The sequence below is a fragment of the Drosophila melanogaster genome, chromosome 3R (assembly GCF_000001215.4).
Source record: "Drosophila melanogaster chromosome 3R".
NCBI lineage: Eukaryota > Metazoa > Arthropoda > Insecta > Diptera > Drosophilidae > Drosophila > Drosophila melanogaster.
Genome location: NT_033777.3, coordinates 24,911,295 through 24,927,402, shown reverse-complemented (window position 1 = coordinate 24,927,402; position 16,108 = coordinate 24,911,295). Strand labels below are relative to the sequence as shown.

Sequence of the window (16,108 nt, the reverse complement as noted above, 5' to 3'; positions counted from 1 at the left end):
ATTCATTGTTCTAAGTCCACATATAACAATTACCAGAACAATATGGAATAATTATTTATTTTAGTAAATAATTACTATAGTCAATAATTGTTAGTTGTGCAAACTGCACTTTACACTTTGTGTTTAACTTTCACTATACTGTTGTAGTTTTTAGAACTTGCTATTCGTAGCTTGAAAGAAACACGTCTCCACCCGAAGACTGTGGAATGCCGAATGTGTGTGACTTCTCGAATTCACATTTGTTATTGTAAAATGCGTTTACCAATAACATGACGATGATTTTACGACACTGCTTTTATTAAATATTCTACAATATTCTGTTTTTATATTTATAAAGCACAGATAAATTACATATTTAGTTAATAGGTGTCTTATTGGATATTCTAAGAATACATCTCTTGTACAATTCTGCATTTTGTGCTTTCTAATTTAGCTAATTACATGAGCAGTTGTCGTTATGTATCGAAAAACAATTGTTAGACAATAAATAAAAAATGCAAAAGTAGTCTATAAATTTTTGTTTGTTTTCATATGCCACGCATAAAACTATGCTAATAAAAAGATATAATTAGTTTTTAAAAATCACTGGTAGTATAAGCGTACCATTCTTAATTCATCTTAAGGTTTGCAAGGTCGGCAACTATGTCTATGTTTTGGGGAGGATCATCACATCGGCCGAATCCAATAGTAGCCGGCCCGCCCGAGCGCTCATCCTCGGAGGCGGAGGCGGAGGCGGAGGGGGATGTGGATCCCGTAGGCGACGGTTGTACAAGGGAATCGGCACAAGGCAATTCCGGTGTCAAAAGGTGCTGGAAGTTGTAGTGCACCCAAGCCCGGTAGTTGATGATGGACTGCGGCACCTCTACAATGTTGGCCAGTATGGGGCCGACGATCTTGGACGAGTCGGAGTCCACCAGCTTCGAGAGCTTCACGAAGGCTGCCCCGAATCCCTGCATCACGCCGAGCACCCCATAGGAGCTCCTCCCTATGTCGTTGGTCGGCGTCACTGGATCCTCTATGCAAAGCACCGACTGCCAGTTGTTCTCGCCGAGCGTGGAGCGAAGTCGAGCCTTCTCCACGCAACCGCCTTGGCCGAGGACAGAAATTCCATACTTGAAGAAGTCAAACTTGCGGCCGTAGTAGTCTAGAAACTGAATGAGCAGCAGGGCCAGCTTACTGTGTTCACTTAAACGCCTGTTGGAGCGCGCATGCTGCTGCAGAAAGCTGATCACCATTAGCGTGAGTGCGTAGGACGAGACTCCGCCGGAGTTGTAGACCTCGTTGAATCCGTGAAGGCTGAGGAACTGCTTGAGCACCATGACCAGTTTGGGTAGTTCGGGAAAATGGCGGATAAAGTCCTTGATCAGGTCGGCGGCCTGAACGCCGGATGCTACGGAGTTGAAGGTCACATCGAACCTGATGCGGGAAATGAGGTCCGTAAACTTGACCACTGGCACAGAGGCCTTGTCGAGGACGGTCACAGTGTCCGGATCAGTTACTCCTTGGCTGACTAGTTCGTTTTGAAGCTCATGCAGCAGCCTGGGGTTCCAGAACTTATAGTACACAACCAGATCAATGTCCGAGTCCGGCAGATTTAGCCCGGTCCGAAATGAGCCAAAGAGATCGACGGATGCGCTTGGCCAAATGGAAAGCACCACATCCTCGATGCGACGCACTGCACCTGCCCGCAAGCAGAACTCTGTTGGCGTGGACCGGATGTAGTTGTAGAACTGCTCGATCTCCTGGTGCAGCAGGCACAGCGCCGGAATCCCATTGCCGTACACCACATCGGGAAGCTGCCACGGCTTCGCTGGATTCGCTTCGTCACACATTTTGCGTCCCGCGTATTGCTTTACGCGAAAAAGGAATTGAGAGAAAGAAAAATATAAGTGTGACGGAGATAGAAAGAAGAATACGGACGAGAAACGAAGGAATCTGTAAAACGCGAATAGTGCCGTTATCCGAACTGGAATGCCAACTGATTCCTTTTGGTGTAAAAGAACGTAGTAGTCAAAGTTTTCTCAATTTGAATAAAAGATAAGTCAAATTTAAAAAAAAATAACACAAGAACTGGCGAGTGATGTGTAATAGGTTTAAGTCCTATGAACTTATGGCTACCAAAAAGTCCGGAATGTATCGGAAACAAAAAACAAAGCCTGCTGCGTTGACGGATTCTATGCGGCCAGTGTTGGGCATCGCTCTTACTTAAAGTTTGAATAAAAAGAGTGGGAAAGTGCAAAATACAGAAATGGTAAACAACTTTATTGGAACCAGCAAAATTTAAATGTTTTCTGACGAATCGCCGACAAATCTGACATGTTAAAGCGAATATACATATATGAGTAAGCATAGGTAGTAAGCAGTAAAATTAACGAATCAAGTTAAGAAACTAATCCTCCTCCAGGTGTCGACGGTGCTGCATTTGGAGTTCAAAACGTCGGTTGAGGCGCACTCCGCGGATAAACTCTCCTTTCTCCTTCTGGTCCTTGGTTGTTCTACCCTTGAACATGTCAATGCGCCGCTGGCGTCGCTCAGCCAGCTTGTTGTCGTGCGAATCGGCCGGTCTGCTGGAAAACGTGGCGTTGAATGTCTTCACCGTGGAGGTGGACAAATTGAAAGCTGGCTTTGGAGCTACATTAGAAGCGGGAGCGGTGGCCTTCAAAGGCAAACGTGATGAGTTCAGCTTATCGGACGGATGATCCATTACCACGGTCCGATCGGCGGACATGTCGATCTTCTTCATTGCCCTTGGACGAGCACGATCCTCCACAGACGTGGTGCTCTGCATTTTCTTCGCCGCCGATCCTGGCACTTGCTTCTGTACAGAATTGGTTAGCACCTTGGCGCGTTCCGCCTTCCGTTCGACGTGGTCCACCAGACTCTCCATCTTGGCAAACTGTCTCTCATGCATGGCAGCAAAATTGGGCATCTTGGTGCGCTTATTCACCTTGCTGGGTGTGATGGTTTTGTTTAGCGGTATAACACCTAAGAAGAAAAAAAAACGTATATTAGCACGAACAGAACTGCTTTAGTTTTCTATACATACCTCTATTGGGCTTGGGGATCCTGCTCATCTTGCAGCGTTTTTCGTCCAATGACTTTGAGCGCCTACGCCGGTTATTGACATCTGGAATTGTACGTTTAGAAGGGGCTAAAAATAACCATTAAACAGAACTTACTGGTCTTTTGAAGTCCTGCCCAGCGCTTATCAATGTCTTCGACATTGGCAACCTCAATAGGACTCTGAAAGGATACAGTTCGTGACATGATATCTTTCCAATTGCTGGCTGACTTGGAACGTTTGCGTGTGTAATGCGGTTCATCTTCTTTAACTTCGTGATCATGATGAACTGCCTCCTCTGTTCCTGTAAAGTTAAACATAGGCCTTGCCTTATAGGGCGTAGGGAATCGATAGCCCTTCGATTTCTTCGACTTTGATACATTTGGCGAAGCTTCAGCGGGTAAATCTAAAAGGGTTTGGTCCTGATCATCTGATGTGGTGAGCACAACTTTAATAACCGGCTTCTCCTCCGGAATTTCCGGCTTCGGAGCGCAAACAACAGGCTGCATATCGGTAATGCCGACCAGAATAACACTTGCATCGAGGTCGGAGGAGCTAGCCTTTGGCTGCTTGTCGGGACTAACAACCAGAATAACACTTCCATCAAAATCTTTCTTGTCTTCTGCATCGTATGTGGTATTGAGAGGCGACTGATTTGGTTCATCCAGGCCATCACTTTCCATCAGTAGTGAGGGCATTTCTTCCTCTGCTTGCTCATCTACTGCACTAGCTTCTTTTAGTTTATCTTCAGCTGTTACTTCTTTGTCTTTATCAAGCGCAGCTGGTTTAGTTGCTTCATCTGCTTGCTCATCTTTCTCTTCATGTTTCTGACCATCCGTATCGGCTGCACTCGTTTGGGCTTCATCTTCAAATACCTCTGCGTTTGTTTTTGCTTCTCCACCTTGAATATCCTTCTCATCTTCTTCCTGGCTGTCCATATCCAGTGGGCATAAACCTAGTTCATCAGCTACATTTTGCTCCTTGGTGTCTGGATTTTTAGACGCCCTAGAAGACTTCTTTATCGATATTGGTTGCTCCAGATTCACTACAATGTCCGTAATATCATTTGCGTGATCTGGATCTTTAGTTTTAGACTTTTTAGAAGACTTCTTCGTGGATAGTGCCACTTCCTCTACTATGTCTGCTTGAACCTCTGCATTTCCTTCAGCATCCTGAGAAGGATCCACCTTTTTCTGTGGGACCTCCAACTCCGTGTCCTGCTCCTCATCATCCTCTGCAACTATGTGCTCTGTTTTCTGCTTCTTGGCGACCATGCGCTTGGACTTGCGACCCCGTTTGCGCGAATTTTTTCCCACCTCCGCGGTGGTCCACTTCTGGACGGAAGGCTCCTCGCCCTCGGGATCGGCTGAAAGTGCTTCGACGATAGCCTTCTTGGCGGATCGCACTATAATGTCATCGTAATCGATCGCTGGACGCACACTTTTCCGGCAACTACGTCTCGGAGTTTCGGTGTTTTGGCTAAGATGGCCTGGAGTGCCCGGTGTCTTCGGAGGATCGGGATGCGTGGGCGAATTCTTTTCCGAAGTGGCATTCATCCGCTTGAGGACCGCTCGTCGCGTTTTCCTGGCCACTGGAGTCTTAACAGCGTCTGTATTTTCCATCCTCCGATTGGCGTCCTCATTTTCCTGATCGTTCGGCGCCAAGACGCCGACATCGTTTGGGCGATTATCTTCAGTAATGAGGTGAAAACAATGTAGGTACTAGCAAGCATATGACGTTCACTAACTATTTACCAATATTAAGTTCCATTTTTAGCTGGATCTTTAGTTTATGTTTAAAAATAAAATGCCAATGATATTCAATCTGTACGTTTTTTTTGAAGCTGATCTCGTAGTGTTACCAGGCGCTGCTATTTATTTCCCACTAACTGGTATCGATAAACGAAAAATTCGATAAAATATCCCGCTTTACCCCTAAATTCAAAATTTTGCTTTTAAAAGCAATGTTGTAAATTTATTAAAAAACTCTCAAAATACTTAACATGTGAGCTGCCTTATGTGGAGCAAAGCCAGCATCGAGATGGCATCAACGACTAGCAAATGAGTAAAAAAAATAACTTTACGTGTGAAATGCAATGAAATAAATAATAAAAAACCACGCTCGGTGGCAATTGTGGCACTTCCATGGCTTAGAATTAGCACTCTTCGTTGAGGGACGTGCCCTGTCTGCTCAGAGCTAGCTGGTAGGCAACTTCGAAGGCCTGTCCCAGCGTCATGATGATTTCCTTGGCCAGTTCCTGAGAATTAATAATTCGTTAGCATGTTGAGATTCACCAGTCCATAAGTACGAACCAAGCTATCCACCATAAAGACGTGACAGTAGTGCAGGTCCTGTTCTTTGGTTATGTACGCAAAGTAGCGCAAGTCCTCCGAGTCCTGGCAAACACAATTTATGTTCTCAATGTCATGGCAACAGATGGCAGTCTAAAAGCAAGTTGACAAATATACATACAATATATATCAAGGAATTGAAATATGCTCACCTTTTTATCGTGGTCTATGAACTTGACGCCAACGCAGGATACAGCAATGTCCACATTGAGTCGTGTCTGATGGTTGGCTGCCTTCAAATACTTTGTGGAGGTTGTGCAGTTTTCCAGCAAGCTGAAATCACTAACGCTCGCCGCCGACTTTAAGTTCTCATCAATCTTCAGTTTCTGGATAGATTTTCGAGTGGAAAGGGTTCCTTGCAGTTTTCGAATGACCGTTGAGCCAAGATACTGCAAAACATTTATAGGTTTGAAGTATTTAATTTAAATACTTATGGCAAATCATACTCACAAACAGAGAGTATCGAATTTCGCCATAGATAAATGTGTATGGCGAGTGGCACCAATTGGAGGAGGCTGCGCTCGGTTTTCTGCCCAATAGCAATTCCGCGGGATCTCGTATGTGTAGGGACTGCCGAGAATCTTCTAAGGACAAGCTTGAAGGATCTTCTACAAACTCCTCGACTTCCTGCTCTACTGTGGACACTTCGTTGCCAATGTTCTCAAAAATGGTATCGATTTCAGCCCACACTCGGGACGCGCTGAAGTCTTCGCCCAGCGCTGAGTATCGCTGCTTTGACAGGCTGCGTCTGTGGTTTTGGACGTGGGCCGACCTCACCATGCTGGGTGATTGCAGAAACTCCCTATCTCCCGGCACAGCACCAATGCCATCCACCACATCCGAGGACAAGTTCAAAGTGGATCCTTTGAATAGTCCAGCAAAGGGTATGTCGGCAACGTATTCCTCCACCTGGTCAGAGCTCACTGAGTTAGTGGTTCGAGGGGATTCCGCCGGTTCCAGCAAACTGTTTTTGCGCAAAGTAGCCGGCTGCATGAAGTTGAAGATCGTGCGTTCCGCTTCGGTCACTGTGGGTGGTGGATAATCCGGCGTGGGCGAATGGCGAACCAATCGCAATTTCGTGCCATTACCATTGCTATTATTGTTATTATCAACAGCTGCCACGCAGCTGCCTTCTTCTATTGGCACCACATTCGCATAGTCGTTGTATTCGCCGTTTATTCGAGTGCGTGGTTTAGGAACTGGCGGCGTTGGCAGCTTCATCTCCACGTACGTAGCCACCGCTTGTTGACGCACCGCAGCTGTAAATGGACACAAAACCAGATGTTTATTTGCCTGACTCATTGGATATTCAGGTCTAGTGACTTTCGAGTGAAATAGTTAAAGGTACATTACGTACAGTTGCTACTGGTGCTGGCGGAGTTATCATCGCTGTGGGACCCGTTCCTTAGTAGATTTATGTACTCATACGATCTGGAGGGTACGGATCCATTGGAGATGTCGCTGTCCATCCGAAAGCTGGGCAGCATGGGTTGCTTGTACACCGGCTTATAGCTGGTCAACAGATTGCTGCCATTCGTCCGAAAGTCGCTCATGTTGTCGCAGGACTTCTGGTGAATGATGGGTTTCATTTGCAGGTAATTCTCCGGCGGCTTGGCAAAAATGTCCAGTGAGCTTAAAGAGTGCGAAAGTCCGTTGGCTTGATGATCTTGCTTTCTACATGGTGAGGGGTGAGTATGTGGTTATTGAAAAGAAACCAAACGAAACCAGACCAGTTAATTGAAGAGACGCACAACCGATTCTGAAGCTGATTCTGATTCTGATGAGTGCTAGGGCTAGTGGGCGTGGACATGAGAGTGGGTGCGAGTGCGAGCGGGGATGAGTGCGTTTTCCGAATGACATGAGCTGCGGGCTAAGTTAATTAGGGTCAGCAGTGATGTGGGTGTGTGTTTCAGTGTCACTGTGCATGGAGTTGCTGGGCTTACTTCCTCTGCCTGGGCGGCACCTTCTGTCGTTGCGAGTTCTTCTCGTACAGCCGCTTCGGCAGCGATTGTGTGCCGTTCTCTACGACAAGTGGCTTCTGATGTTCCCTCGCCGCTTGGGTGAACTCTGCAAAAGATCGTGGGCGTTAGTGGTTTGGAGGCACTATTAAAGATTCAAATAATAAAGCCTGTTGAAATCGTTATCAATTATTTACTGTCTGCGCTTACTCACATAACTTCAAGAATATATTTACAGCTTTATATTAGCAATAAAATAATTTCGATCTTATTTGGTTGCCTTCAATAAATAGGGTGTAACATTTATTACAAATAGAGTAAATAAATGTTTTGAATTACAAAGCTTTATGAAGAGCTGTATTAACTTTAGATATCAGTAAAGATAAGCATTTCCAGCCACTACCCATAGCCCCTTTATTGTATTTCTTCTACTTCTTACTCGTACGCACCGTTTATGGCGCCCACAATGTCGTAGGTCACATGCGGCGGATAATCGGAGAGTATGTCCAGGGCTGTGCGTCCGTTTCCATCGGTGGCGTGTACGTAGATACCGGCCTTAAGCAGAGTGACCACAACGGACTTTTTGCCACAGAGAGCCGCCTCGTGGAGAGCGCTTCCAGCGTTGGTGAGTATGTTGACATCGACGCCGGCCGCCAGCAGTGTTTCCACCACCTTCTTGTGCCCATTCCTGCTGGCCAGGTGCAGGCAGGTGTGCGTGAATATGTGCTTTATGGGCATGCAGCCCAGCAGCTCTTCATTGTCATCTTCCAAACGCTTATACGGCAATATGAGGTCGGGATAAACACGGAGCAAGGTCTGAACCACCTGAAGGCGTCCGAATTGCGCTGCCAAATCCAGAGCCGTTTGAAAGCTATTGTTGCGTATGGCAGGATCGGCGCCATAGGACAGCAAAATGGCCACCACGGCATTGTGGCCATGTTGGGCGCCTGAGTGCAGCGGCGTCTCGTTTTCGATAGTCTGGGCATTCGGATTGGCTCCCGTAGGCGAGTGCATCAACAGCATCTTGACGATGTCCTGGTGCCCAGCCCAGGCAGCCAGAAATAAAGGTGTCGAGCCACGTATATCAGGCACATCCAACAGCGCGTTGTGGGAGAGTAGTAGCCGTACAATGTTGCTATGCCCATTTAGACAGGCGTGATGCAGCGAAGTGTAGCCATTCATGTCCTGGCAGTTGATGCTGGGACTTCGCCTAAAACTGTAAAGGAAAACCTGTAGTAAACTACCTGGAATAACAACAGTTGCTGCTGGTGACTCACCTGGACAGCGGGCCATGTCGTTTGCTCGAGTGCTCCAGCAGTTTGTCCACCGTCTTGATGTCGCCGGCTCGCGAAGCCTCCAGCAAATGCTGATCCTTGCCCATTGCTCCTCCGTATCCTCCAACACTAGGTAGCTACACAGGAGCAGAAGAACACATGTCAAGTTGTTTAGTTTAGCTTTTGCTCCGATTCCAACACAATGAGATCATCGCGAGCATACAGAATACCACAGCCCCAGCCCCACTCACACCCCCAACAAATCAGGTGGCAGCCAGGCGGAATCAGCTGTTTGGCCCTAGCACGCACAGACTGATAGCCAAATATTTTTTTTATACAAAATAGCTGTGAACATTCCACAATAGTATTTTTGTTTATAATATGGAGGGCTGAATGGTGGCTCCGCCTCTTCCAAGGTCATTCCACGGCATTGGACTGCTCCAATTGGAATTTCTTTGTCACCAGCTAGGTTTTATCTTCAAGTTTTAATTTACCGGCTATGTCCACGTCCGTTTCGAAAGTTTACAGCCATAAACGAATAACTATATTTGCCACCGCGATAAGCAATCAACAAAGCTGTGATCTAAACTTTATTTACGTGGAGCCGATCGAGCAATTGTTCGTTACTAATTGGCTAGGGATGGAGGCGTGAGGCGACGACGAAACACACGACACTCACGTACAATCAGTGATGATCAGTATAAAATGAAAGTGTGATTAGTGAGTTGAATGCTAATGCTGAATGCCTTCAATATATTATTATATTATATATTATTACTTATATACGCCCTTTATTGTTTACAATATAATGCCAAAAGTTTTTAGCTACTAAACTTTAGCTAGGTATTTGATACTGCGTGGAATAAGCTAACTACCCAACACTTGCACAGAACAACCGATATTTCCGAGCTACCATCTCTAGCTGCACAAGCCAATTTTTTTATTTTCCCTGGCAAAAATTCACGTTTTTAACCGAAAATTTGACTCACAGCATCATGGAAACCTCGAGCTCCAGTCCAGTAAAGCCCAGGAGAAAAGACAAGGACGAAGGTAAGTGGAAACAGTGAGAAATCTGCCCCAAAACGATAAAGCGAGGTGTGCCGGCACATCGGTGCCTTTGATTTTGCCTTTGCCTTTGATAACGCGTGTGTGAGTGCTGGTGTGCGTAAAAAATAGCCAAATTAAAGTTTAAGGTATGCCCCTGTTTGCCTCGCTTAATGCAAACCCATTCACTATGTTGCCCTTGCAGATGGTCGTGCAGAGCAGGAGGATTCCGCAGATCAGGTGGGCGAGCCGCACAGGAAGCTTTTGCGCCTGGGCGACATCCTTGAAACGAACGAAGTGCTCCTGAACGAGGCGTATCAGCAACCGGAACTTACCAAGTGGCTCCAAACAGCCTGGACGGAGGAGAAGAGCCAAGGGACCAAGGAGACGCAAACCGGTGCTCAGGTCTTCTCGGATCCCTTTCAAATCTGCCTTCTGCCCGGCATGCTGGAGAAGGGCCAAAGCCAGGCGCTGGTCGCCGAGATCATCCAGAAGGTGCAGTGGTCGCGCAAACAGATGGATTTGTATGAGTTCTACCAGAGCGCCGACCTCTCCAACATGCCCGCTTGCCGACTGTTGACCAACTTCCTGCAGGTGCTGCGCAAACAAGTGCGTCCCTGGCTGGAGAAGGTTACCAACCTCAAGCTGGACTATGTGTCCGCCTCCTGCAGCATGTACACCTGCGGCGACTATCTGCTCGTGCACGACGATCTGCTTAAGGACCGACAAGTGGCCTTCATTTACTATCTATCGCCTTGGGAAGGAGCGGAGGAATGGACGGATGAGCAGGGCGGATGCCTAGAGATCTTCGGTAGCGACGATCAGTGCTTTCCACAGTTTCCAGTGCAGCGAAAGATCGCCCCCAAAGACAACCAGTTTGCCTTCTTCAAGGTGGGCTCGCGCTCCTTCCACCAAGTAGGCGAGGTTACTACATTCGACTACCCGCGTCTTACCATAAACGGATGGTTCCACGGCGATACCAATGAGGCCTTCGTGGCCGACTCCCTGCGCGCCTTTCCCCGCCTGAATTACCTGCAACCTGATGGCCTTAATAGGCCACCGCTTGGCCTGTTTCTAAACAACGTGTATCTAAAGGGGGCCACCCGCCGGAGCATCCAAAAGCGGATCGAAGAAAACTCCGAGATTTGTTTATACGAGTTCTTCAAGCGAGAGAAATTCGAATTGGCCCGGTCGCAGCTGTTGGCCGATTCGGATACCTTGAAGTGGCGAAGACAGGGACCCGCAAACGCACACAACTATGAAGTGCTGGATTTGACAACAGCCAGAGGCACCATACTGGAACTACTGCAACTGTTCCGTAGCCACGCCATGTTTGATTTGCTGCGAGATTTCACCGATCTGGATTTGGCAGGCACCGATGCCGAAAGTCCAACATGCAGCGTGGAACTGCAGCGCTGGTCCCACGGCAACTACACAGTGCTGGGCGACGGTTTGACCAGCGAGGAGAACACTTTGGACCTGGTTTACTACCTGAACGCGGCAGAAGGAGCAGCGGTGATCACATACCTCGCACCCGACGCCGAAATGCCAACAGCAAAAGCACCGACGGACGGAAGGCGATCGGACTACGATGACGAGGAAGAGGACGATTCCGTTCTGCTTACTATCACGCCGGTGGACAACGCCCTGAACATAGTATACCGGTGCGAGGGCACCACCAAGTTCACCAAATACGTGTCGCGCAACACGCCCCTTGAAAAGGGACCTGTTTTTGTTATTTCGTGCAGCTACAAGGAGTAGCATGTGATCCTGTTTCACAACATGCGCACAATTACTCGTCAAGGACTATTAACATTCATACCGTTCTCCTGTACAGAAACTAATTTACATAATAAACTTTATAAAACACAAATCAAAATATTATAGTTTTTTGTCGAAGTAATAAAGTGTGAACCCAAAGAACGCTTACGACCGCGATAAATCAGGAACTAATCAAACACTTCTCTTTAACTTTACAGATAAGTTCCGGATCGGGGCTACACTAGCATTTATCGTGGTCATCATTGGAATTGGCGTGCCCATGTGGTGGCGCACCACCACAGTCTACAGGTGAGTCAACCATGTCTGGCGGCGTTTTTCCAATTATACCTAAATGTTGCAATCGCAGAGTCAATTTGCCCTCGACGGAAATTTTGAGTCTGAGTAAAATTCCGATCAAAACGGCTGTGCAGGTGGCCATCTACACACAACAGACCAGTCGTGGCCAGTTGCTCATCGCCGAACTGCAGAACGCCTTCAGCGACAATGGTAGGTGCAAATTCATTATCCATTCATATTTCTAAACGGCATGCATTTCCCATTAGAAATATGGTCTGTGGAATTCAAGCAGCTATCTCCTACGCCAATGACCCAGGAAGCACACACGCCAGCTGCTCTGGAGAAGCTGTTGCTGGAGAACCATGTCCAGAGCGTTGGCGACTTCATGTTCATCGAGTGGCCCAAACTGCAGGAGGAGCTGCTACTAACCACCGAAAGATCGGCACTGATGCGAAGTGATACACGTGAGTCTATTGCAATGATACGGAAACACTTGTTGGCTTTTTATGTCCGAAGTTTTTAAGGTCCTCGATAGTATAGTGGTTAGTATCCCCGCCTGTCACGCGGGAGACCGGGGTTCAATTCCCCGTCTGGGAGAAATGAGATTTTCATTTTTTTTTTTTTTTCAAATCTTTTATTGTCTGTTACTTCACCTTCTATTATTGAAATAATTCTAAAAGTAGAAGTATAGCGCATAATTTATTATTTACATGATAATGCGGTTTTAAAAAGAAATATATATTTTATCGGTCTCCCCGACGGGGAATTGAACCCCGGTCTCCCGCGTGACAGGCGGGGATACTAACCACTATACTATCGAGGATTACGAATGCTTTCGAATACTTTTAATGCCCAATGAAACCCTTTCCTTAAAATTTCAAGGACTAAGCTAAAATTACTCTAGTAAATTAAAGATTAGTTAGCTAAACTAATAATGCTGTTTTAACACCTCCTAGCTTCCAACAAAATCGCCCAGCTCCTGCACGCCAAGATCCTGCAGACGTATCGCATAAATCAAATTTTAAGTACCGATGAGCGGATGGGCGCCAAGTCGGAAGCTCCGCAACCAGCCTACGATGTGATTGTCTCTGTCCTGAATCCGAAACCGAGACTCACCCATGCCAAGTGGAACATAGCAATGGCTGTGAAGAGTAAGTATTGAAAAACCACAAAAAGTCTTCACTTACTTATGCCAATTTACATTTTCAATAGCTTACATTGAGCCCTGGTTGGCTAAGGTGTCCGGTGTTTCCAATTACACGGTGCGATCGCAGTGGAAGTACCGGGTGGCCATCGAGGCTGATCTCAAGCAGGTGCGCGACCAGAGCAAATTGGGGCGACACTACGCCCTCCAGGAAACCGCTCTGCCTCATCTGCTGACATCGATTGCCCAGAATCTAAGCGCCAGCACCACCGACAAGCCGGCCATCAACCTGGTGGTGTACATTCCACCGTGCCACATCGCTCCGCTTCACATCTACAACAGCAAGGATCAGCGGCTGACGCGGAACGACGTGGATGCCTTCATTTCGCCACCCTGGGGTGGCTTCATCATTGCTAATCCGCCAGAGCATGTGTGCCTTGCGGCCATGAGCGATCAGGAGGCAGTTCCCTACCATGTCAGCACCACGGACAACATGCAGGTGATGCTGGACCAGCTGCACAAGCTGCTCGACATCAGCAGTGAGCTTCAGATGGAGGGCGTTAAGGTGGTGGATATCGAGCAACTGGAGCCACGTCGCTGGGAGTATGAAGCATACCTAAGACGCAGTGCCATTCGACACATATCCACAGCAAGCAGCACGCTCCAGAGCCTCATCAAACTGTTGGGTACGTTTTTAAAGATACCAATGAAGGATGTTTAGTCAACATTTTTATTATTCCTATTTCTGATATTATACAAAACTCAGGGCTCTTCGACAATTAAAAATGAACTATTTGCAATTTCCGCTTTATAATTAAGTAGCTTTTAAAATGGTTGACGCTATTTTTATTGAATCTGTACTGCTTGAGAAGTTTAATAACCACCTTAATTGGACAATATTATTTAATAATCGCTTCCTCCTCTCGTTTAGATCAAATCAGCTACATTGTGATAGACGACGAGGTGGGTGCCGCCATTACAAATTCCTATGCCGACATCTTGGCTGCCAAGGCTGCTCTTTTGGAGCACCGACTGGCGGACGCTTCGGTGCTGGCCAAGCGTGCGTTCGTGGCCTCGGAGCGCGGATTCTTTGACGCCAGCCTGCTGGCGCAGTTGTACTTCCCGGACGAGCAGAAGTACGCCATCTACATTCCACTCTTCTTGCCCATCATGGTGCCTGTACTGAGTTCCTTCAACATGCTGCGTGGTGTGCTGCAGGCCAGACGGAAGGAGAAGCAGTCGTAAACGAACCATAACCAAATAGTATCATCCCTCATTAAAACAATATTTTCTTTATAAGCTGTTACTGGTGCGATTTATTGGTTCACTTCGGTTTTACGTAGAACATGTCATCGTCAGGGCCTCGCGGTCGATTAGATTTGCCAGTTCTATAGTATTCCAGCATATTCAAACTGTAGACTGCCGCGCATAACAAGTAGGTAGAAATTATTCGTGCCAACATTTTGGTCTATGAGATCTTAAAGAAACCTGGTGGAAATGGATTTAAAACTCAAAAATTTTGATCTGTCATAGAGAGTTGAATGCTTTGAAAACAAGTCCACGTGCCACTAATCTTTCCCAAAGTTTTCAACGTTGGGAGTGCTGTATTTTGATGCCTTGGCTGCTGGCGGACCAGCACGGTCCGCTCAGCGTGTGAACGGCGCGTATAGGTCAGGTTCAGCGGCGAGATCGCTGCCGGATGAATGTCAGACGTGGCAGGAGGCCAGCCAGACACGCAGTCGGTGGGTGAGTCATATATTGCCAATAAGTCTTGTTTCCGACTGATTTCAAAATATCACTTACCGATTATAATTACTTGCTTAAAGGAATGCTTATTCTATTAGCTCATCATTTTCATTAGTTAGTGATCAATAGGTAGAATTTAATGGTTTTTCTGTTTACCTCCTTAAATTTATTGTTAATTTGAAAGTATGTAGAGTTGGAATTTTTTTTAACAGTTTCTCACAAATATTTGGAATTTGTGGGTATTCTTGAATGTGAGGTATATCTTTTTAAACTAGACAAAGCCATCGCAATTGCATGCCATTGCAAATGCGCAGATGAAGGCAAACGAAAAAGCTACAAAAATGCGGCTGTCAAAACTCGTTAAACATGGAATTCAATTGGCAATGGGCCCCCAAAAAGCAGATGGAGGGGCTGAGGGCGGAAGACCCTAAAAAAAAGGGGGCGGGGCCGGGGTCGGCGTCAAACTTTGCGCATTAAAAGTAAACAGTTAATTTTTAATTGCTCACGGCTCGTTGGCTCTCGACAAAAGAGATCTCTCGGCATACCAACATATTCGACAAGTATTTGTCTTCCCAAAGGTTAAATATTATTTTAATGAGCCGCGCAGAGCGACAGGGACTTCAGAAGAGACAGAAACCTTTTCTCCACGCGGCCCCAAGACCGCAAAAAGGTCAACAATGTGACTTTTAGCGATCGCCAAATGCCGCCAACCAGCCAGCCAGCCAGCCAAGTGGCTTTGTGTCATGGTTTTTGTGCCATGGCGTCGGCGGCATATGGTGGATCTACCCAAATCGGAGTCTTCGCTGATTCGGGATGACGCCTATTTGCAGCCTATTGGTAATTGCTGGCCGCAAGGGCCATCTGCATTTCCGGGCCACCGAATTGCTCCGGCGATCGTGTATCGTCTTTTCCCACACGCACTTAGTCACGGCAAACCGCACGCACGTAAGAAATCAATTGAAACGGACTCGATTTTCGAGTTGAGTTGAAGATTTGGAGTTGGCCAGCCGAAGGCTAACACAATAACGAAACTAATTTTGATGCGGTTGTTAAGTGTTGCCAAACACCCAGGCAGCTTAAAGTGGAAAATGGGCAGAGGAGATTTGTCCGATATAAAGATGTTGCAGACAATGGATGGACTCCGGCACTCTGGCACTCGGGTACAACAAGGCGTATAATTAATAATTGATTGAGCCGCGTTTTCCACAAACAATGAATGACAAGGGAGGCAAGCAGGCAGCTGCAGTTGCAGTTGCAGTTGAAGAATTTCTTGGCCCGAAAATGGCACAAAGTACTGGGTTCGGAGGAGCAGTGGTGGCAAGATTTGGAGGCACACCAGGTGTGCCTGTGTGCCCATAAGTTGCCTATATGGCTGGCGAACGTAAAAGCCACATTGCCAAACGTTTACGGCCGCAATTGTAATCACTGTTTGACCAAAAGTGCACTGCTCGTTGTCGCTGATGCACTTTTTA

At 46.8% G+C, this 16,108-nt stretch overlaps 5 protein-coding genes and 4 non-coding genes across 13 annotated transcripts, besides 1 other annotated feature; 4 read left to right on the top strand and 5 right to left on the bottom strand.

Moving 5' to 3' along the window:
* Positions 1-217: part of a mobile genetic element that runs on past the window's edge.
* Positions 218-317: 100 nt separating this feature from the next.
* On the bottom strand, positions 318-2,187 carry Trf4-2 (Topoisomerase related function 4-2). Of its 2 annotated transcripts, none has more exons than NM_143056.3 (1): positions 318-2,187. In NM_143056.3, exon 1 carries the CDS (start codon positions 1,830-1,832, stop codon positions 609-611), a length of 1,224 nt encoding a protein of 407 aa, NP_651313.1. In that variant the 5' UTR covers positions 1,833-2,187; the 3' UTR covers positions 318-608. The 2 variants fall into 2 exon arrangements, with proteins under 2 accessions (NP_651313.1, NP_001262941.1); NM_001276012.1 differs by having other exon boundaries at positions 549-1,977.
* Positions 2,059-2,987, top strand: asRNA:CR46097 (antisense RNA:CR46097). The gene is made up of 2 exons (NR_133447.1): positions 2,059-2,342; positions 2,405-2,987.
* On the bottom strand, positions 2,243-4,930 carry Mink (Mitotic spindle and nuclear protein). The gene is made up of 4 exons (NM_143055.4): positions 4,816-4,930; positions 3,180-4,751; positions 3,047-3,127; positions 2,243-2,985 (listed from the first exon to the last, which is right to left on the bottom strand). The coding sequence occupies exons 1-4, from the start codon at positions 4,829-4,831 to the stop codon at positions 2,390-2,392; spliced, it is 2,265 nt and encodes a 754-aa protein (NP_651312.2). The 5' UTR covers positions 4,832-4,930; the 3' UTR covers positions 2,243-2,389.
* Positions 4,931-5,017: 87 nt separating this feature from the next.
* CG11168 (uncharacterized protein) lies at positions 5,018-9,297 on the bottom strand. 4 transcript variants are annotated; one of them, NM_143054.4, is made up of 9 exons: positions 9,139-9,297; positions 8,648-8,781; positions 7,820-8,586; positions 7,356-7,479; positions 6,770-7,086; positions 5,863-6,671; positions 5,565-5,801; positions 5,374-5,505; positions 5,018-5,318 (listed from the first exon to the last, which is right to left on the bottom strand). In NM_143054.4, exons 2-9 carry the CDS (start codon positions 8,749-8,751, stop codon positions 5,217-5,219), a joined length of 2,592 nt encoding a protein of 863 aa, NP_651311.2. In that variant the 5' UTR covers positions 8,752-8,781; positions 9,139-9,297; the 3' UTR covers positions 5,018-5,216. The 4 variants fall into 4 exon arrangements, with proteins under 4 accessions (NP_651311.2, NP_001163715.2, NP_001262939.1 ...); NM_001170244.4 differs by having other exon boundaries at positions 6,770-7,479; NM_001276010.1 differs by lacking the exon at positions 9,139-9,297 and having other exon boundaries at positions 8,648-8,905.
* Positions 9,298-9,538: 241 nt separating this feature from the next.
* Positions 9,539-11,563, top strand: sud1 (sudestada1). The gene is made up of 2 exons (NM_170182.3): positions 9,539-9,694; positions 9,894-11,563. Exons 1-2 carry the CDS (start codon positions 9,640-9,642, stop codon positions 11,447-11,449), a joined length of 1,611 nt encoding a protein of 536 aa, NP_733061.1. The 5' UTR covers positions 9,539-9,639; the 3' UTR covers positions 11,450-11,563.
* On the top strand, positions 9,539-14,187 carry PIG-S (Phosphatidylinositol glycan anchor biosynthesis class S). Its single transcript, NM_170181.3, has 7 exons — positions 9,539-9,694; positions 11,668-11,758; positions 11,817-11,956; positions 12,013-12,210; positions 12,703-12,897; positions 12,959-13,576; positions 13,822-14,187. The coding sequence occupies exons 1-7, from the start codon at positions 9,640-9,642 to the stop codon at positions 14,133-14,135; spliced, it is 1,611 nt and encodes a 536-aa protein (NP_733060.1). The 5' UTR covers positions 9,539-9,639; the 3' UTR covers positions 14,136-14,187.
* On the top strand, positions 12,272-12,343 carry tRNA:Asp-GTC-3-1 (transfer RNA:Aspartic acid-GTC 3-1). The gene has a single exon. It is a non-coding gene; the product is annotated as a tRNA-Asp (tRNA).
* Positions 12,498-12,569, bottom strand: tRNA:Asp-GTC-1-12 (transfer RNA:Aspartic acid-GTC 1-12). Its single transcript has one exon. It is a non-coding gene; the product is annotated as a tRNA-Asp (tRNA).
* asRNA:CR44267 (antisense RNA:CR44267) lies at positions 13,718-14,408 on the bottom strand. The gene has a single exon (NR_125247.1).
* Between the last annotated feature and the right edge of the window lie 1,700 nt (positions 14,409-16,108).